The 22,252-nt window shown below is 45.0% G+C and overlaps 1 protein-coding gene across 1 annotated transcript in view; it reads right to left on the bottom strand.

Annotated features, from left to right (window-relative positions):
• LOC144766461 (vitellogenin-1-like) overlaps positions 1–22,252 on the bottom strand; it is a 1,095,729-nt gene that overhangs the window by 331,313 nt on the left and 742,164 nt on the right. The window contains exon 22 of the mRNA XM_078650353.1: positions 4,887–5,080. Coding sequence (XP_078506479.1) covers positions 4,887–5,080 — 194 coding nt within the window. The remainder of the gene's footprint in view (positions 1–4,886; positions 5,081–22,252) is intronic.

Below are 22,252 nucleotides of genomic sequence, written 5' to 3'. Positions count from 1 at the left end.
TGTAGTGGTGGATCACAGTATGCGATGCCAGATCTCCCTACATTGGTGCACAGGAACACCTCTACCGTTCACAGCTCCAATGGGCGCAAGGCAGTCTTCTCACACAGGTCAGCAACGTGTCTCCATGCAACCTGGCAGACTTCACCACCAGGTAAGGCCAATCAATGTCTATCACCATGGCCACAGCACCTCCGCATCCCACTCCAGGTCCCAGACGCAGGCCCAGCAAGGCCTCCGGGCCCTGGGGACTGTCTGCACTTTCAAGGTTTTGGATGCTATGGTGTTGCAAGTCGTGCACAATGAAAGGTACTGCATCACTGGTTTTGCACAGCCTCTTTTTATAGATGTAGCCCTGAATTTCCTCTTCCCCCTGGGACTCTTGCTGGTCATCCTGGCTTTTGGGGGCTGGGGGGGGGGGGTTGTTGATCTTGGCCCTGGATGCTCCATTCTGCATTCCATTGGTTTTATTTCCTATTTTCATTGGAGGTAGCCTAATAGGCTATGTTTACCTCTAGAGGCAAAAAAAGTCACGTTGGGCTGACTAATGTGAGTTTTTTGCCGCCAATGGGCCTTTCATCAGTTTTCACCCACTAACGTCAGAACTTGTATCGCCTTCACCCTAGTGTTACCTGCAGTTTTCACCGCAGCTACCTGAAGCTATCGCCATGTATCGGCGTATTGTAAACAAATCGCTTACAGGGAGATAGTTTTCAGCAATAGGCCGTGTTAGGAAAACTGCTGTTACCTACCGCTAAAGCTAGTTTTTTTACATATGCCCCTAAGTACGTCCTAGCTAAGCAGGGCTGCCTCAAGATCCTGCCTTGTGTATCTTCTCTTCACAGGTAACCCCCTCTCCTTTCAAAATAGTTTTAGTTCCCTCATCATGTAGATGTACAGGTGCCAAAACGTTGGTTTTCATTTTGACAAGGCCCGACATGTGCAATGACTAACCAGAGTTCCAACCACCAGATTTCCAAAGGAAAACAGGGAAAATAGTATGTGGCTGCATAATGGTCTGCCCTAGTCCTGTGATGTACACCAATCACTGTGGGTCAAGTATAAATACAAGTTTAAATCCTCACCGCTGACCACCAATGTTAGAAATGGGGTCTCTAGTTGGCAGAGAATGGTACCTTTGTCCAAATAGGGACATTTGCTTCTAGTCAGGGTTAGGGGGAAACACACTTTAGATAGCCCCTGCTTAACCCCTGAGTAGCTTGGCATGAGCTAAGGCAATGTGTGAAGTATTTGTACTCAAAACACACACCATAAAGAGACACCACACCAGTTTAGAAAAATAAAATATCTTTATCTAAACTCAACAAGTCCAAAACAACAAAAATCCAACATACATGTACCAAGAATATGATTTTTAAAAGGTTTCAAGCAACTGGGTCCAAACAAAACTATGGATGCATGATTTCCCACAAACTACCTGCAGATGCTTCAAAATTCACAAGGCCAAACAGGCGCAGAGATGGGAAGTGTTAAAAGCAAAGGGTTGCGTCAGTTCCTGAGACCTTGGGGAGACAATGCAACAGTTCTGCTGCAAGCAGGAGAAGTGATACATCAAATCTGGTCATTGGCGGGAAGTGATGCGTTGACTCCAAGAATAATCTGGCCTGCAGGTGATGGGTTGGCTGCCACACAGGTACGATGCGTGGTACCCTAGTATGCATCGGTGATCAATGCAGCGGCACGAGCGATGCTACGTTAGTTTCTTCAGCCGCAATCCCTTGATGCGCCGGTTCTTGCAGCCGTGACAGGTGCTGCATCGGCTTTAGCAGCAGCGCGGTGATGTATAGAGATTCTTCTCACACGTCAGTGCTGCGTCGGAAAAACAGCTGCAAGAAGATCGATGTATCAATTTTTTCAGTTATTCTTTTCTTCCAGCTCTCAGCAGCAGCAACAACCTCCAGAGGCCCAGACCTGGAAAAGGCACCTCTTGACAGATCAGAACTCTCAGCAGTAGAGTTCAGGGCAGCAGGGGGTGAAGTCTTTGTGTCCCTGAGACTTCAGAATAGGAGGCAGCACACATAGACACTTGGAGATCTTCTTCAACCAGTTTCACAGCAAAGTTCAAGTATTTATCCTTTCTGTGGCAGAAAAAGCAACTGCAGGACAACCCCACACAGGCCACATCTAAGGGGCAGTACTCCTCCTCACAGCTCTTCAGCTCTTCTCCTTAGCAAAGGTTTCTCTTGAGCCCAGAAGTAATCTAAAGTTCCGGGGTTTAAGGTCTACTACTTATACCCCATTTTGTCTTTCTACTCTTTCTGCAAGGGTCTCTGAGCCCAATCCAAACCAGTTATGTCCTCACTGGTGCAGTATGAACACAGGATGTGGTAATAGCATTGTGCAAGTGAAACAGGCCCTATTCAGGTGCAAGTAAATCTCCGGCCATCACTCTAAATGCAGCCAAGACCCATTCAGCTCAGCTCTGAGTTATCCAGGAAAGGGCAAGGCACTCCTCAACCCCCCCCCCCAACCCTCCAGTGGCTGTCTACAGTGAATGAAGTTCCCCAACACCTGTCACTCTAAAACCAGACAGGCAGAGGCACACAGAATTGTAACACAAGAAAATGCCTACTTTTTTTGTGTCCGTTGCGGTGTGAAATTAGACAGGATTCAATCAGGGAAGACGGATGACCTGTGTTCAACAAGGCTCTTTGATTTCATCAAGCAGAAATGAATTCACAGTGGGTGATCAATGTTCAAACAAAGAAAGATAAACAGCGCTTTCATCGAAAAGGATAAGGAATTCCCCCCACTTTCCCCAAAATATTGGAGACAAAGAATTTGGTAGTTTTGAAGTCAAAGAGACCAGATTACACACGTCAGAAGCCCTAAAAAGAGAGCCCCACGAGTGTCACTGGGACTCAAAACGCATCAGCATTTTGGCAATTTCTCTACCATTGAGGAATGAAATTTATAGTACATTATCATAACTTTTTATGTTTATAATTTATTGCACTTGTCTGAACTGAATAATGTTCTTCCCATTTCAGATCTTTATGATATGAAGAAATGAAATATTGATATGATGAAGCAATGGTTGAATAAATAATTGGGACCAATGAAATCGAATACTGGCCCCTTGTCTATCTAAATAGATAGCAACATATAAAATTGTAGCTAGGTATCTCATTGTGTTCATTTTTAAAAGTGGCATTTTCAAACACATGATTTAAAAAACATCTTTACTAAAACATGTGTTATAAAATTCTGAGTTCACAGAGCCTCAACTTTATTTTTTCTTTCTTGTCCCAATAGGAAGTTATGCTTGTAAGATGTTGCAAATTAGCTCCCATTCTATCCTATGGGAAAGATAGCCTCTCAAAAGTGAAAAAACAAATTAGCAGTATTTTACTATCATGACATGTCACACACCCACCAGTACATGTCCTAATATTCACATACACTGCTCCCTGCCCATGGGGGTACCTGGGCCTACTATAGGGGTGCCTTACATGTAAGATAACGGAAGGTTAAATGCTGAGTGTATTTGTGTCTGTGAATGATACAGTGCAATGGATAATACAGTGCTGTGCAGTGAATGTATACATTTTGGTAGACCTGGGTGGAACTGGAATTGCAATGAGAGATTTGAACATTTTCAAAGTATTTATATTCTGCAAACCTCAGGCATCTCTCACAAAATGTAAAAAATAAATATATCAGAAGCGCAGTGAGAATTGGGTGTTTGTGTCAAAATCTAAAACTTTCCTGAATATTTTGTATGTGATAATAATTTGTTTTGAGTCAGTCATGAATAAATACACATCTTGTGCTAGATGCTTGTGGTTTACCCTTGTTATATTGTTCCAGAGTTCTCTCAAGAAAAAGATGAACCCACTCACATACAAAATGATTGCAAGTTACTTTTGCATAGTGTGTAGGTGTGGGAACAGCAGGAACCATTGTGAATCATTGGTAGTCTAATCACTGGAACTCAGCAACACGATGCCTAAATAATGAAATCTTTGGATGCCACAACTTTTCTACAAAAGCCGAAAACGAGCACTAATAATGACAATTTATTTCAGTGATAAAAGTTCAAAGAGAAAAATAGTTTCATCCAAAAGTCACAAATAACATCCATTCAATCAAATTCAGTCTATCTATAGTCATGTGTTTATATTCATATTCAGTTGTATTAATTCCTTTGTCAAAATCAACCCAGCCAACACTTTTCGTCCAATTGGACTACATGAGGGTTGATCCATGTGCATAGTATCCCAGTATAGTATGCTATTCTACCAATGGCCAGAATCATGAGGAATATTATCCTAGTTTCAGGTAGTTTTTAGTCTCCCCCAATGGAATCTTCACTGTTTAGAACGCAGCACCAAACACTGGAAATCTGTCATGATTCCCGTGAGGCACATTGGGAGAAACACCCATGACTACCTCAAAATCTCCACAATCGATGATATATAGAGACCCAAGTCCTGCATCCAACACATCCAAACCTGACATAAACCTGATGGACTTCACACCAAAATAACAATATTTTGAGGTCAACAATGAATGAGGTGTACAGACATCACCAAATTAGAGAGTAAACATTGTAGAAAGCATACAACAAGCTGCCCCAGCCTATACTCCAGAATCTAAAAGCATATCCCCTTTAACATAAGAGCAGCACAAGCCTCATACAAATCAGGAAGAAACTGAACACTCATCTCTCAATGAATACTACGTCAGATAGGTTAAATTCATTTTGCGTCCACTAGCTCTATTTCCTCCCTCTGTCCCCTCCCACCCTTTTCCCCACCAAGGTGTGTCTGTGCATTGGTCTCTGTTGCTAGCCAGCTAGGTTCATACTTTATATAAATGGCGAAACATGCATACTTGATTTATTGTGAAAGGTTCAGCATACCTACCTCTGACCATGTTTGATTTTGTCCACCAAGGATTCTCTTTAGTTTCCCAAGAGCATGGTGGTGAAGAGGAGCATCCATCTCATCATTCTCATCTTCAATCTCATCAAGATCAACCAAATGCACCATTTTGTCAGCTGCGTGTGGTCCTGCCTGAAATTCTATTTGGATTTTTTCAATAGTTGCTTCTGTATGAACTAAAATAACACAATTGCAGTTATCATGTAGCATGCAGCATGCTTCCTAATAGTTTGGCAATACCACATTTTACTATAATGACATTTGTAAAGTAAAGTATGTTTTGATGTTAACCAAGTACAGTAAGTCATATTTAAGAAAAATGCACTGAAGGACAAAATATTAAAAATATGTCACAACTGTGCAGAATAAGTAAATAAATTGCTGACATTTGGATAACGGTTATCACCTAGAAAAGGATTGTTAACAAGCAAAACATGTTACCATTATTTACATTGGAGTGTGTCAATGGATTGTGTAATTATTCTAAATGCAAAATTGTAGTATGATTTATTTTATTTTGATTCTGGTTGCATTCCTCAGCAAATGTATTGCATAGGCTTCATTAGGAGTACCCCCATTTTTGTCTTGGTATCACCCCCCCCCCCCCCCCCCCCCCACCAGGAGTATTACATTGTGCACCCTGAGGATTCTTAGTGCTCCAGTAGACTTTCGTAATTCTGCTGGAGCCAATAACTCTGTCAACACTCCTGTTAGAGCCCAGCCAGAATTATATGAGCACCCATAATGAGGCTCTAGATGTTCTTTCCATTTTCCACCTAAATCTGGTAAAAAATGTGTATCATCTCAAAAAGATGGTCACTGCAGAACACAGCAGGATTGTTACATACACTTATGTTTTAATTAGTAGTTTCAGGAAATCAAATATAATTAATGGTGGCCTCTCAGACCCTGTGTCATAGTAGCCCAGCTGGGTGAGGAGGTCTAGCTATTATGGTATCAAGGAAGAGGAGTAGAGGGCTATTACTGTTCTAAACAGAGCAGAAGGTCCAGTCACAATGTGCCCAAATCGGTATATCATTACAAAATTATCGTGCTGTTCCTAATGAGAGAAGGGGTTGGTACAGTCAGTGGTGCAATTGTGTTATGACAGGGTAGTCAAAAGATCACCCTGGGAATCCATTTTGTTGGATTTAATGCCCTCACACACCCTTTCAGGTGTCATGCTTCATCATCTGGGCCTGCTCCTCGTTGGGTCGGCGGTGCAATACCCAACGGGCAACACCTCAAAGAGGGGCTCTTTGGCGGAGATCTTTTTCCAACTGCCGTATAGATGAAGTGCGGGTGTGGGGCCAAAACTGAGTGGTAGACGTGAGTGTGGTGGATTAAAAAAGGCTAGTGGTACCGGGAACTTTATTCGAGAGGACCACTGTCTTGGTTAAAATAATGAGCCTGGAAGAGAGTAATGGAAAATAATGTTTCCAACTCTTATCCAAGGGTTATTGCAGTCCGGTCAACATGTTTCTCGCTGTGGTGAGTTTATCTAGCGATTCTTCAGGACCAAAAATGACTAACTAGCAGGTATCTAATGGTGAAAGGAACTGTCTACACTACTTTATCTAGAGTGTGGTGTGTGTATACTCATGTGGTAACCTCACTCGTGGGGATAACAATATTATATTACCCTTCTTCAAGTTGTGATTGTTAGTACCTGTCAGGGAAAGAGGCAAGAACATATCACAAACACGTTGATAGAACAATGCATCAATGACTGTAATACTTGTGCTCTCCGCATGCCAGTGAGGGTCAGGCGTGTCACAACACCATTACACAGTACCATTGCGCAAGTGTATCAGGCACTCTCAGATGTGGACATTCAGTGAGAGTGACATGTGCAAATATAAAAACATAAGGTTAAAAATTATATATACCAATCTGGTATTCCTCATCTGCGGTTATTCAAAACTCACCTGACGTTAAAAACAATCAGACAACGACAGTGTCCAGCGGGTAAAGCTTCAGGGAGATCTTCCACCATAAGGCTATATATAGGGGAAAACATCTTAATGGTTTCTAGTTTACACATTATTTGATTGCCATCTGTAATTAAGAGGGCAATCAACGAATCTGTAGCTATGTTAAACATAAGGAAAAAGGCATGGTAGTTGTTACAACTTCTAGTAATTTTTTGGCAATTAAAAACTGCAGAATTGGAATTTGATAACCTCTCGTGTGGGTGTAGGACAGGGGACGAAAACTCAGTGTCTGTTCTCATAAACCAACATAGGTGTGTCACTAGCCAGTAGTGTGAAGCGGTACTGGGCTTCTAATTATACCTATAGATTGGGTAATGCTAACAATCTGGATCTATGGTTGGTTATAACAAAGGCTCTCATAATAGACCATAGCTGAGAATTAGGGCTTGAGAGTGGTTTCAACAATTAAATATTATAAAACCAAAAAGTTGGTTGTACATATGCCCTCAGTTACCATAATATCTGTGAGCCTCCCGTGTAAATTGCAAGTATTGTGAGCCTTAGGGCGGATGCTCCATGTCTGTCTGTTCTGCTTGTTGGCATTTGCGAGCCTCTTACAGATAGTATTGAGCGTGACAGGGCCCCTTAAAACGTGCCCGCTATGGGAAAAGCTAGTTGGTCGTAGGTATGCATACAGATCAGGCGGTAAAGTTTACTGGCCTTACATTATGTATTGTACATGCTCGAGTAGGTCATTGCATTAGGGTAGACTCGGTTGCGCTGATCACCTGTTAACTGGTTCGTTCTATTACATAGCGGCGGGCGGCATGGTGAGGTTATTAAAGTGGCATACGTCACGTTACTAAGCTAAGCTGTGTTTACATGACGCGCTAAGAGTGACCATCCCTTGAGCGGCGGCCGACCGTAACTTACTTGGTATTTCCTGAGCTTCGCAGTTAGCACCTACCCATCGCCGCTGGAACCGGGTGGGAGGAAGGGTGCTACGAGTTCCGGTTTTATGGATAATGCAGCAACGCTCTGATTGGTTAGCTGCGGTGGGGGCCATCTTGTAATGTCTAAACCGGCGTGAAATGCGAAGGTTATTACACCTTGTAGGTTATATTCAAACGGGTCAGATTTAGATAAAATCCGATCAAGGGTGGCTCAAATTCAGTTATTTACTTAAGAAACCCCTTAATTCTCCTTGAACAATTTCATGACCATGATGGAGCGGGAGTGCATCATAATAATGTATTTTCTTTATAAAAAAGAGGGGGGGGGGTTATTGTTTGGTCGATATTGGATATTAAATAGTCCCATATTAATATTCCCAGTCCGGAGTGATTAAATGATCAAGCTCTTTTTAATGGAATAGGGATACCACATATTGCGACGGGGAGTGTCAGGTAGTAATCTGCAGTATTGTTTCGGCCATATTGGAAGGGTGTAGTCATATGGGGATATAAAGGGATAGTCATAAGCCTGCTCTGTCACTGAGGTAGTGGTTATCTACATGCTTCCTTTTCAGTTTGTGTGTAAAGGTGGATAACTGACCAGAGTAATGGTTAGAGGCTGGTCCAAGGTATGTCTTCATTAAGACCGTTACTGTCACAGGAAAGTCTATGGATCCAACGCTGTTCTTTATAGAACAGCCCTTCTTTGGATGTGTGTTGACATGCTTCTAAGATAAGCCACTGCAGGGAATCTGGAGTATGATTTGTTTCCAGGAAGTGCTTGCACATCTTAGTATTGTTTTTCTTGCACCTGAAGTTACTACGGTGTTCGGATATTCTGGTCTTTATACTGCGTGTTGTCATGCCTATGTAATATAAATTGCACGGGCATATTATCAAATAGATACAGTTAGTACTGTTGCAATTTGTATGGCCTCTCATTTCCCATTTGAAAGATTCTGATAGGGTGATACTTTTATATTTCTTGGTGAACGGGCATGCCGCGCAATTGCCACAAGGGTAGTGGCCAGTCACTGGTGGCAAGTTCCATAGAGTAACTTGTCGGATAGGTTCATGTCTGGTCTTGGGTCTGGTCTGGATCAAGATGTCTTTTATATTTTTTGACCTTTTGAAGGCAAACCTCGGTTGATCCATGTTCAAGGTGCCAGTGTTAAGTATGGACCAATGGCGTTTCACTATCTTTCTTATCTGGTTAGACTTTGGTGTGAATGTCGTCACGCATGTTATTGGTTGGGCAGCTAGGGGACTCTTTTCTCTCGGTTCTATCAGACTCTCCCTATTATTGTTCTGCGCTCTCTTCATACTTCTTTTTATGTCTCTGGTTGGATATCCTCTTTCTCTTAGATTCCTAGACAATATTGCGGACTCCGTTTTGTAACTAGTCATAGTGCTACAATTGCGTCGTATTCTGAGGAATTGTCCAAACGGTAGGTTAGATCGAAGGGCTTTCGGGTGGTGACTGGAGAAATGTAACAGGCTGTTCCGGTCAGTGCTTTTTTTATATAGAGTAGTACTCAGGGATCCCGCTTCGATACTTATATTCAAGTCAAGGAATGCTATCTGACTGTTAGATGCCGTGATAGTAAAGGTTAGGTAAGGATTGATGTTGTTAATCCACCCAAAGAACTCCGTGTATGAGTCCTTGTTACCTTTCCAAAAAATCAGGATATCGTCTATGTAACGTTTCCATAGTTTGATGTTCTCATAGAAAGGGTTTGTCGATGGGGATATGTGGCTCTCTTCGAAACTAGCCATGTACAGACATGCTATGCTGGGGGCTACCGTGCTTCCCATGCAGGTACCCTGTATCTGATGGTAATAGGTACCTTTAAATTCGAAAAAGTTCTCAGTGAGGACTTTTTCGGCACACTCCATGATGAAAGAAATGGGTGTTGCGGACGTCCATTCAGTTTTTTCAAGTGCTGCCTCCATAACACCTAGGGAGGCCCTCTGTGGGATGTTGGTGTAGAGGGCCTCAACATCTAGGGTTATTAGGAAATCTATGCTATGTTCCTCTTCATAGTCTTCCAACAGTCGCAGGAGGTCTGTTGTGTCCTGGATATAGGAGGGTATTTGCTTCACCAGGGGCTGTAAGAAATGGTCGCAAAATTTGGACAACGGTTCTAGCACTGAGTCTATACCAGAGACAATAGGACGACCCGGGACTGGGGTTATCCCTTTGTGTATTTTAGGCAACGTATAAAAATACGGAACCCTAGGGCTTTTGTTCACTAGGAAATCTGCTTCTTTTTTACTTAGCCAGCCTTGACATTCTGCTGACTCCACCATACTTCTGATGGACACTGTAAGGCGTTCCGTTGGATTCTGCGTGACTGCCTTATAATATCTTGTGTTGTCAAGTTGCCTTAGGCACTCTGTTTCGTAATCCACTGTGTCCATTATTACAGTGGCTCCCCCTTTATCAGCTTGTTTGATAGTTAGAGAGGGGTTGTTTGCTAGTGTGTCTAAAATGTTTTTTTCTTCCTTAGACATATTGTTGTATGTCGAGGGGTTGGGTAAGATCTTGATATCTCTTAGAACAGCTTGTTCAAAAGCTAGCACTTCATTTGGTGTCACTCCGCTGTGAGGGGTGAAAGTGGAGGCGTTGTGTAAGCCAGAATCATCCTGGGGTTCACGTGGCTTCCCATCAAAGAATGCATGCAATCTTATCTTCCTGAAGAATTTTTGCAATTCAACAGTTTGGAGAAAGTTATCGGTTCTGGGAGTAGGGACGAAGCCTAGCCCTCTTTGTAGAACCCTCTCTTGCTCATTAGTTAGTTGGTGCGAGGAGAGGTTAACTACAAGACTCATTTCTTCGTCGTTTTGCTCCGGGTGTCCATTCCTTGGGGTGTCGTGTCCTCCCATTGGACCCGTTTGTCGGTTGCGTTCCCTCTCTTTCGCCCTCGCCCTCTGCCCCAACCTCTGTCTAAAAAAGACCGGTTACCTTGGGGGGCAAATTCAGGAGGATATTGTGGTCCAAATTGTGGCATGGGGGGTGGATATTGTGGATACTGCCACAATGGGTGTCCAGGAAAAGGTAAAGGTAACTGGGGTGCCGGGTATTGATATTGTCCTCGTCTCCCCCCTCTTCCACCACGTCGTTGGCGGGGTTGCCATTCGTCCCCACTGGAATTGCTTCCACTATTGGACCCTCTTCTGGAGGAATTATTGCTGGAATCAGAGAGGTACCCAGTGCCTGACGGGGTATAGTCCTTTTTGAGGTATGGGTACACTTTCTCCTTATCAAAGCGATCAATATCCTTTTGTAATTTATCAACTTTTTGTTTCATCAGGTAATCCTTGTGTTCACTGATCTCTTTGTTGATTTCTGCCAGCTTTGTTTTGAAGCCTGGGTTAGTGACTGCGCTCTTAATGGTCGCTTCTAATGCCTGTATCTTTTCTAACAGGGCATCAGCTAGGCGTTTGGATGTATTGACAATCAAGATCAATAAATCATGCGTACACTTCCAGGATATCTGGGACCACTCAACCTTGAATTGACCGTCTTCCCAGAATATCCTTGGAAAGTTTTTGACGATCAACCCATTAGGTGCAATTTTGGCCTTGAAATATTCTGCCATTAGGGCGCCATGCAGACTGACTCTAATCCACTCTCTTTTGAGATCAGATAGTGTCTTCCAGTCAGCCGTACTGCTGCCCGATGCGTTGTCATTATCCATGTTTAAAATAGAGGGAGTTCTGAGGATAGCCGCAGCGTCATCCTCACCGAAGCTTAATCCCTGCCCTTCCATGTCAGGCAGTGAGGGATAGCGCGGGGATGTGATTTAACGGAACCAAGCCAGGCCAGAATTTGGCTAGGCCGTGGGGAAGGTAGTGGGGGATAGAACGAATCTTACCCGCCAATAGATAGACTCCTACGGGTGTTAGCCGTGCAGAGAATTATGGTATCAAGGAAGAGGAGTAGAGGGCTATTACTGTTCTAAACAGAGCAGAAGGTCCAGTCACAATGTGCCCAAATCGGTATATCATTACAAAATTATCGTGCTGTTCCTAATGAGAGAAGGGGTTGGTACAGTCAGTGGTGCAATTGTGTTATGACAGGGTAGTCAAAAGATCACCCTGGGAATCCATTTTGTTGGATTTAATGCCCTCACACACCCTTTCAGGTGTCATGCTTCATCATCTGGGCCTGCTCCTCGTTGGGTCGGCGGTGCAATACCCAACGGGCAACACCTCAAAGAGGGGCTCTTTGGCGGAGATCTTTTTCCAACTGCCGTATAGATGAAGTGCGGGTGTGGGGCCAAAACTGAGTGGTAGACGTGAGTGTGGTGGATTAAAAAAGGCTAGTGGTACCGGGAACTTTATTCGAGAGGACCACTGTCTTGGTTAAAATAATGAGCCTGGAAGAGAGTAATGGAAAATAATGTTTCCAACTCTTATCCAAGGGTTATTGCAGTCCGGTCAACATGTTTCTCGCTGTGGTGAGTTTATCTAGCGATTCTTCAGGACCAAAAATGACTAACTAGCAGGTATCTAATGGTGAAAGGAACTGTCTACACTACTTTATCTAGAGTGTGGTGTGTGTATACTCATGTGGTAACCTCACTCGTGGGGATAACAATATTATATTACCCTTCTTCAAGTTGTGATTGTTAGTACCTGTCAGGGAAAGAGGCAAGAACATATCACAAACACGTTGATAGAACAATGCATCAATGACTGTAATACTTGTGCTCTCCACATGCCAGTGAGGGTCAGGCGTGTCACAACACCATTACACAGTACCATTGCGCAAGTGTATCAGGCACTCTCAGATGTGGACATTCAGTGAGAGTGACATGTGCAAATATAAAAACATAAGGTTAAAAATTATATATACCAATCTGGTATTCCTCATCTGCGGTTATTCAAAACTCACCTGACGTTAAAAACAATCAGACAACGACAGTGTCCAGCGGGTAAAGCTTCAGGGAGATCTTCCACCATAAGGCTATATATAGGGGAAAACATCTTAATGGTTTCTAGTTTACACATTATTTGATTGCCATCTGTAATTAAGAGGGCAATCAACGAATCTGTAGCTATGTTAAACATAAGGAAAAAGGCATGGTAGTTGTTACAACTTCTAGTAATTTTTTGGCAATTAAAAACTGCAGAATTGGAATTTGATAACCTCTCGTGTGGGTGTAGGACAGGGGACGAAAACTCAGTGTCTGTTCTCATAAACCAACATAGGTGTGTCACTAGCCAGTAGTGTGAAGCGGTACTGGGCTTCTAATTATACCTATAGATTGGGTAATGCTAACAATCTGGATCTATGGTTGGTTATAACAAAGGCTCTCATAATAGACCATAGCTGAGAATTAGGGCTTGAGAGTGGTTTCAACAATTAAATATTATAAAACCAAAAAGTTGGTTGTACATATGCCCTCAGTTACCATAATATCTGTGAGCCTCCCGTGTAAATTGCAAGTATTGTGAGCCTTAGGGCGGATGCTCCATGTCTGTCTGTTCTGCTTGTTGGCATTTGCGAGCCTCTTACAGATAGTATTGAGCGTGACAGGGCCCCTTCAAACGTGCCCGCTATGGGAAAAGCTAGTTGGTCGTAGGTATGCATACAGATCAGGCGGTAAAGTTTACTGTCCTTACATTATGTATTGTACATGCTCGAGTAGGTCATTGCATTAGGGTAGACTCGGTTGCGCTGATCACCTGTTAACTGGTTCGTTCTATTACATAGCGGCGGGCGGCATGGTGAGGTTATTAAAGTGGCATACGTCACGTTACTAAGCTAAGCTGTGTTTACATGACGCGCTAAGAGTGACCATCCCTTGAGCGGCGGCCGACCGTAACTTACTTGGTATTTCCTGAGCTTCGCAGTTAGCACCTACCCATCGCCGCTGGAACCGGGTGGGAGGAAGGGTGCTACGAGTTCCGGTTTTATGGATAATGCAGCAACGCTCTGATTGGTTAGCTGCGGTGGGGGCCATCTTGTAATGTCTAAACCGGCGTGAAATGCGAAGGTTATTACACCTTGTAGGTTATATTCACACGGGTCAGATTTAGATAAAATCCGATCAAGGGTGGCTCAAATTCAGTTATTTACTTAAGAAACCCCTTAATTCTCCTTGAACAATTTCATGACCATGATGGAGCGGGAGTGCATCATAATAATGTATTTTCTTTATAAAAAAGAGGGGGGGGGGTTATTGTTTGGTCGATATTGGATATTAAATAGTCCCATATTAATATTCCCAGTCCGGAGTGATTAAATGATCAAGCTCTTTTTAATGGAATAGGGATACCACATATTGCGACGGGGAGTGTCAGGTAGTAATCTGCAGTATTGTTTCGGCCATATTGGAAGGGTGTAGTCATATGGGGATATAAAGGGATAGTCATAAGCCTGCTCTGTCACTGAGGTAGTGGTTATCTACATGCTTCCTTTTCAGTTTGTGTGTAAAGGTGGATAACTGACCAGAGTAATGGTTAGAGGCTGGTCCAAGGTATGTCTTCATTAAGACCGTTACTGTCACAGGAAAGTCTATGGATCCAACGCTGTTCTTTATAGAACAGCCCTTCTTTGGATGTGTGTTGACATGCTTCTAAGATAAGCCACTGCAGGGAATCTGGAGTATGATTTGTTTCCAGGAAGTGCTTGCACATCTTAGTATTGTTTTTCTTGCACCTGAAGTTACTACGGTGTTCGAGGTCTAGCTATGCCTTAATTTGAAAAGGAGTTGAGATGTGCCTTCACTTCTTTTGAAGTCGGTGCGTAACATATTTAAGCATCTCCATGTATTGCAAAAATCAAGTTTTGAAAATTGAAGGGCAGTAATAGCTGAGATTTAGCATCACAAAGCAATAAACAAAGGATATTTATCAGTATTTTCAAATGGTAAAAAATATGGGGGCCTATTCTCAAGAACGTGTGATAACCATCGCAAATTTAGCTTAACGCAACTTTTCAAATCGTAGTCTATCGCGAGAAAATAACACTGTCTTAACGTTCAATTCCCAATCCCGTTGCACCACGCGAAAGCAGCATGATAACACGCCAAATGACGCATAAAAAACAACGCGACAAACAAAAAATGCGTAACAATAAGGACAAAAACATTGGGATGCCCCAATGCACGACACCAAAATCAGCGATAACTAGCGTCAGGCCTGCACTTCCCACACGTCCTGTGGGAAAATGCAATATAAAAGCAAAAAGAAAAAAAACACACCAAAACCAAATCAAACTGCGGAGTACCATGGATGCACCCGGACTGAGTGCAGGGGACATGCCGAACCCCACAAGCCCCACGGAGGACCAGCCAGGAACCCCGTGTTCGTGGAAGGGCAAGGAGAAGAGGAAGACGAGGTTTATTCCACAGGAAGACGGGATCATTGTCATGGAGGTGATGGAACAGTACCAACAACTGTTTGTCACCTACACTGCGGCACTGGCAGCCCAAATGGAAATATGGCAGTCCATCGTCACCAACGTCAATGCAGTCGGAGTGTCGAGGAGGTCAATGGAGGAGATGAAGAGGCGAAGAGGTGCTGGCATGATGTGCAAAGCCAGACCAAACAGAAACTCGCCGCCAACAGGAAGGCAGCAACGGCGACTGGAGGTGGGAGTCCTGCACCACAGGAGGAGCTCATTGAGCTGGAGGAAATGGTGGTCACAGTCACCAGTGTGGAGACGGTGGCAGGAGTTGGGGTTCTGAACACAGCTCGATATGACCCAGCAGCAACAGGGTGAGTAAAGACCAGGGACCGGGTGGATGGGGGAAGATGGGCACAATGGCACACATGCACAATAATGTCTGGCACACTGCACATGCACAATTATTGTAGAACATGTCCCTGATACCCTTGCCACACTGCAGCACTCATACAAACACCAAGTAGGCCCATACGTCCACCATGTGCACATATGGGCCCCCTCCAAATCACACAACCTATCCATGCACATGTGCTGAATCCAGAAAAGCAGCGGCTGTGTAAGCCACACTGACTATACAAGTGACACTGCATGACCAATAGGATGGCTGCAGCCAAAATACATGACATGGTGCACGATTCAACATGGAGGTGGCCCAGTGTGGATCACATCGTAAAGGAGCAGGTCACACTCTGACACATCCACGTGCACCCACAACCCATGCCATCCAATACACGCAGCTTACAAACAATGCACAAGACCACAAAATCTGTCCAAGAGCACAAATGACCCAAGTCACAACATTTCATCCCCCGAAAAGCACACAATTCAAAGGCACACTGCCTCAAAGGGATAAGGGTCCAAGAAATCAGAGCTCCAGGAGCGACTCTCCCACAATCCAGCACACACACACATAGCAATCACAGAACATCACCAATGATGGCAATGTAGTACAAAGTGCAAGACCTACACCACAGGACAGAGGACACAACAGGTTCTGCTTGAGCATAGTAACTGGCTACTCACATCTGGCATTGCCTGACACTGTGATGATAATGTACGAGTACAGCCACACATCCGTCATGTAGTCGAAAATCCCACTGTCTGCCATCAAATAGCCAGCTCCACCAAAAGAGTCACAATGTACATTGTCATGCAGCGTCAACATGCATGGGAAAGTCTGTCAACCTACATCTTCCCCTAACATTGCAAAAGGACATCCAACACCTTCTGCAGAGCAGACCACAAATCTCATCAGTGATGATGAAGAGTACAACCTGCACATATGTTCAGACACTCTCCAATGGATAATGGACAGCCTCCGCACCCCACCCCTAGGAGCAGGGCAGCCCAGCTGCCTCGAGGTGACCCCACCACCTGCACAGACCACACAGCAGGAAACACACACCACCACAGCTGTCACTCAGTACCCCCCGAACAACATGGAATTTCAACGCTGTGTGTTGGGTTGCCAGGTGGAGATGGCTGATCAGCTGCAGGTGGGTTTCGAGCTCGTGGCAGCCAAACTCGCTGCCATACCTGGGTGTCTGAGTCCCATCAGGGACCAATTACAGTCCCTAACGGACATCCACTGTCCGCACCATGCTCTCCGACACTCCTTGGCTGACATTGCTGGGGCCATTACTCGAATACAAGACTGTCTAGTCAGATAGGCACCAGCAATGACAGCACAGAATTGGCACAGATGCGCAGGACAATGGAGACCATGGAGCAGATACAGTCTGGAAGTATGGCTGCCACGGCTGAACACCAGCGAGATGTAGCTGGGATCTTCCATGCCTTGCAGTTCATCTTGCCATTGCTGCCACTGAGCCTGTCCCAGATAACTGCTGCAGGAACTTCAACACACGCATCTCCAACTCCTGATGTGTCAGTAGCACACAGTGATGCAGCCCTATCACTTTCGCACCCTGATGTGTCAGTGGCACACAATGATGCAGCCATTACACCGCCACACACATCGGACACACCAGACTTAGAAGAAGTATCTGAGGAGTAAGATGTGGATGGTAATTATTGTGTGAAGAAGGAGGTAGTAGCATCCATCACCACCATATGGCTTGTCCCTGCCTGGTTCAGCCCTATGCATTATGCCCTGGGACAACACCTCCCACTAACCCCCGGAACACTCTGTGACATTTACCTGGACCCCGACGGACTGCCATATCTTCACTGGTTGACATTTACACAGCAATCCTGCTGCGGACTGCACTCTCCCTCTTCCAATTCACTTTTCAATCCCCTAAGGACTCTGGTTGGCCCACCACTGGGCTACCACGTAATGTAGACTTGGCATGACCATGTACAGCCCCAGCTCCGGCATTCACCAGAATGGGAATAAAACATTTGAAATCACTAAGATGTGTCATGACTATGTTCACTCAAGTATGTAAGTATGGATGGATGTAGGGACAATGATTGCAGAAGAAGGTACACCCTGGTAAATAACATCAATGCGCATGTTTGACCATGAGCCACATAGCCAATTAGATGACTGTGAAGGTGAGTACTAGCTGTGGCTCATTGCACACGAACAACAATCTTGCACCCCCCCCCCTACGTAGGCACACAACCATGTATTGAATAGGGCTGTGTGTAGGAATGACCAAATCTGTAGCAGGACAGAAGTGGTGTCCTACATCACATCTGACAACAGAACTTCACTTCACATACCTCCTCACACACATCTGTGTGGACACATTCTGTTTTGATTCATAACATTGCTCCACATGGTCAGAGGTTGGACACCATACTTACATTGCTAAAGACACATAAGTGCACAGGCCTGTCAGCAACTATCCCAAAACAATGTCTGGCTCACAGAGGTGGAGCTGTCTAAAGGGACCCCCCCCCATTGTACATGCGTCAGTCAGTCCCTCCCTGTGTAGGGACGATGCTCATTGTGGCACATGATTTGTCTATCTAATCAACACTCATCACAGTAAGATACCAGTGAAGTTGCATACACTGTATTGGCATGCACGTGTCAGTACGGACAAGGCAACGGCCACAACATGCAGGGAAATGCTTAAGACACTTACACACAGCATGGGAACATGTCGAGGTGCAAGAAATGGGGAGGCAAAAATGTACACAAGATCATTACGGATGGCAACTGTCTCAGCCCACCTTGCCTTGCTGGATGAGTCATGCGATGTTTGGTGTCTGCCCATTGTCCCGTGTAAGGGGACACGACTCACAGCCCATGAGATCTGCATAGTTCTGTGCCACCGGACTGCGCCGACTGTCTTCTCTGCTGACAGTGATTAGGTGAAAGTGTCTGACAAGGTCACATGTTGTGCTACATTGCCATGTGTGTACTCTCCCCCAGCAGTATGTCCGAATTAGGAAATTTGCTAAACGACGCTGTGCTGTTCTGACCATGGAACTGCATCACCTTGCACAGGTGTGTGTACACCTGCATAGTTTCACACACATGCATTCTGAGTCCAGGCAAAGCCAGACATGTCAACTGTTGTGGTTGGATATGTGAGCATTCCCCATGATGCAACAAGGTGGTGGGACCTGTGCTGTGGGTGACAATCCAAAGTGGCTGCAGAAACGTATTTACTCATCCATGAATGCGAGTGCAGCTTCATGGGGAATGTGTTCCAATAGTACGTTGTTGTCGGCTTCACGGAACACCAGGGTGAGCCAATCCATTAACTGGACTGGGCAGATGTACTCAGTCCACGCCGTTTCACCAATCCACAACACATCCCAATAGGGGAGTGCCTCATTGTGGTCACTGCACATGGGGAGTTGTGCAATCTCCAATGCACAACTGTCAGCACATATGCCAAAGATCAGTGCATCATATGCACGGCTATCCCGGTGACAGTCCTGTTCTTGGGCCAACAGGGGGCGCACTGTCAGGTCATAATCCAATTCAGCTACCCTTGCCATGGATAGGCAGACCTCCATGGGCCACTCAAATGTGCATGATCGACAGTGGAACCAGGGCTGGACGCAGGGAATGTAGGCAAGATGGAAACTTAGGGGTCCATTTGTATGTCGGGCGGATTGCCTACACCAGGATGGCGGTGGCCACCGCCACCCTGGCGGAGGCAATCCGCCCGACAAGCACTCTCGTTTTCCCCTCCGCCAGATTAGGATGGCGGAGGGCACAGCGGCGGACGGAAAGACCGTCTGCCACTTTACCGCCGCGATCGCCTTGCGACCGCGGCGGCGGTGATGGAATAATATGGTGGCGGTGTCCAAAGGACACCGCCAGCCATATTACGATGCCTGAAATTAGGGGCCTTTCCGCGGCGGCAATGCCGCCACGGAAAGGCAGGCGGTGATTGCTGCGGGGGCCCCCTGTGGGCCCCCAGAGTGACGGCCAAAGGGGGGTGGCACACGGGGGGGTACCTGTGGTACCCCCCTGCATTTGCATGATCGCAGCGACAGGCACCGCGCGGTGCCTGCCGCTTCGATTATGCAAATGCGTGCATTTGTATTTCACATTGTGGCGGGCGGTGCAGTGAGCTCCGCCCGTCACAATGTTAACTTGAGGAATGCGCCCGCCACTGTGGCGGGCGCATCCAAATGCCAATGGTGGGACCCCCGCCCATGAGGTGGGCAGTCCCGATCTCCGTTAGGATGGCGGGCGGACAAAGTCCGCCCGCCATCCTAATGGACCCCTTAGGCGGAAACTGATTTGCAACACTGCCATTGGCACAGATCCCAACAGATGCAGTATTCATGCAGGGTACAGTTCCATGTGACAGGGGTTGTGCATGTGCCTGGGAATGCCTGTCATTGCGTATGTTGGTCTCGTACCACTGGCACCCCTCAGACCGGCAGCAGTTTGGTGGACGATATGCCACAGCTCTGGTCAATGAGTAGTATGGGTGTGCAACGTTTGGACATATGGGTAGTTTTAAACCAATGTGTCAAGGGCATCCCTTGCAGGTGTAGGTCATGCAGGGAAAGGTGTGTGTGGGGCGTAGGCATGTTAGCCTTTCATTAGCACAGTTCATGCTGTGGGAGTCGTCGGAGTCTGGTATGGTATCTCATGCAGGGTGTGCCAGCCGCATTCAGGACCAAGGTCGGGGGGTTGGTTGGCATTCCGCCTTGTGTATTGAGACAAAGGAGCTTTCATACCTAATTTTTGTCTAACTAATGCTTGCATTTCCTAAATGTGATGTGGCCAACGCGCTGACTTTGATGCCAGGCCTCTGATTTGGGGTGCACCTATTTCGAGACACACGCAGCAGTTGGCATGGTTGCATGTGCAAAGGACCCGATTGGCTTTGCGTTTCTTGTTCAGTCTCTTTGTAGTGTAGTTCCTATTATCCCAATAGGCTCTGCGCATTGGAATAATACCTTCAATAGTATAGACCTAGGACGGAGGTTAACTAGGTCTTCTACTGACGATATTAGACTTAAAGTTTTGGGTTTGACAGCTAGCTCAGAGTTCACTAGTAACTTTCTCGAATAGGCAAGGAGGAGTTGAACCTCCCTGGATAGACAAGAAGGGATTTAGTTTCTGACAACCATAGAACATGACAACTTTGCTCTCCCCTAATCAAGAGTGTATCTCTAGAGTCGTGTGAAAACAAAAGACAACTTATTTTACTCAGTCAGTTCAGTGCATTCTTAGTTTCATCAGATTGTAGAGAAAAGGAAGAGACGGGCGTGTTCAATAAAAGATGTTATTTATTGATCAGTCTCTTTTCTCGTACAAGAGAAATGAATCGATATTATTGCAATACTTATGGTTAAGTAAAGTGCATACAATAAAAGCAGAAGTATAAAATAATACTGTAAAAACATTGATATGGTTTCTAAGCCATATGATATTTAAAATGGATAAAATAGATACATATATATATACATTTGACTAATCGTACTCAACTGGTGCTTCTAACTACGCCTACCCCAGTGTACCTGACCTAAGCCTAATACGTGGGCGGGAGTAGATAAGTAGCAGTTTAAGTTAAGTTTGTTTTTGCCAAGTGACTGACTCAAGAATTCTCTGCAAGGGGTTATTCAGTTCTGTACCTGAGATCTAGAATGGTTGAGGGCTGGTATCTCTCGTCTTTGGTCTCGATATTCCAGGCTGCCTGCAAGGGCTGCTTGGAAGCGCCGGAGCTGGATTTCTCGGCAGGAGAAAGCAGCGTCTCGTTCTCAGCGCGTCAGGAAGGCGGGGCAGCGCCAGCGGGGTCCGCTCTGTGCTGGCCTCTTCGGCAAGTCTTGCTGCTCCGATCTCGTCACCACCGCGTGTGTTTGCTTAAGGCAATGTCAGTAATATTTATACATGTAAGGTGCCGAGAGTGACGTAAGGATGGACATAGATACGTCAATAAGGATGTCATACGAACTAGTCGTTAGCACATTCTTTACTGAAGTTCTCGGTGAAATCAAAACAATGGCCGCAGGGATTTTCCCAGGTTGTCATAGGTTTGATTTGTTTTGAGAACTCCGTATGCCTTATCAGGGGCTGTAGGAATAGTGCTTGCCTAATTAGATGGCAAGCGTTATGACCTAATCAGATAACGCGTTCCTGTGCCGTGGTGTGGCTTAATCAGATAACGGTTTTTGCATCATGGGATGGCTGCTAGTTAATTGTTAACCAGAACAGGGTCAGGAATAGGGGGATCGATACAGAACCTATAGGAATACATCACACCCACTCCACGCAGACTATGTCCATGTTTACAAATCTAGGCATAGTAAATATACAGTGACGTATGTGTATACCGTACCACCCCAAAATACATCCATATGCATTTCAAAATTATGTAATATACGAGAAAAATATAATCATATGCACTATATGGCCATAAGCAGTAGAGGAATGCTAAATTAATCACGCATATGTATACATCATTATTAATAAGATATGAAAATAACACATGAAATGGCTCTTAATACAGAAGAAAAAAATGCGAGACCATTTCATCACAAAATAAAATATCCATGAACATGCCAGAAGACAGCTAATGTCTCTAAAGTTCCTAAAATAGAAATTTAGTTCTTTAAGAATAGTTTCTACTTTAAGCAGAAGATAAGTGTCCC

The sequence above is a fragment of the Lissotriton helveticus genome, chromosome 1_1 (genome assembly GCF_964261635.1).
Source record: "Lissotriton helveticus chromosome 1_1, aLisHel1.1, whole genome shotgun sequence".
Classification (NCBI taxonomy): Eukaryota; Metazoa; Chordata; class Amphibia; order Caudata; family Salamandridae; genus Lissotriton; species Lissotriton helveticus.
Note: the sequence above shows the minus strand (reverse complement) of the source record. Positions and strands in the feature narration are given on the sequence as shown.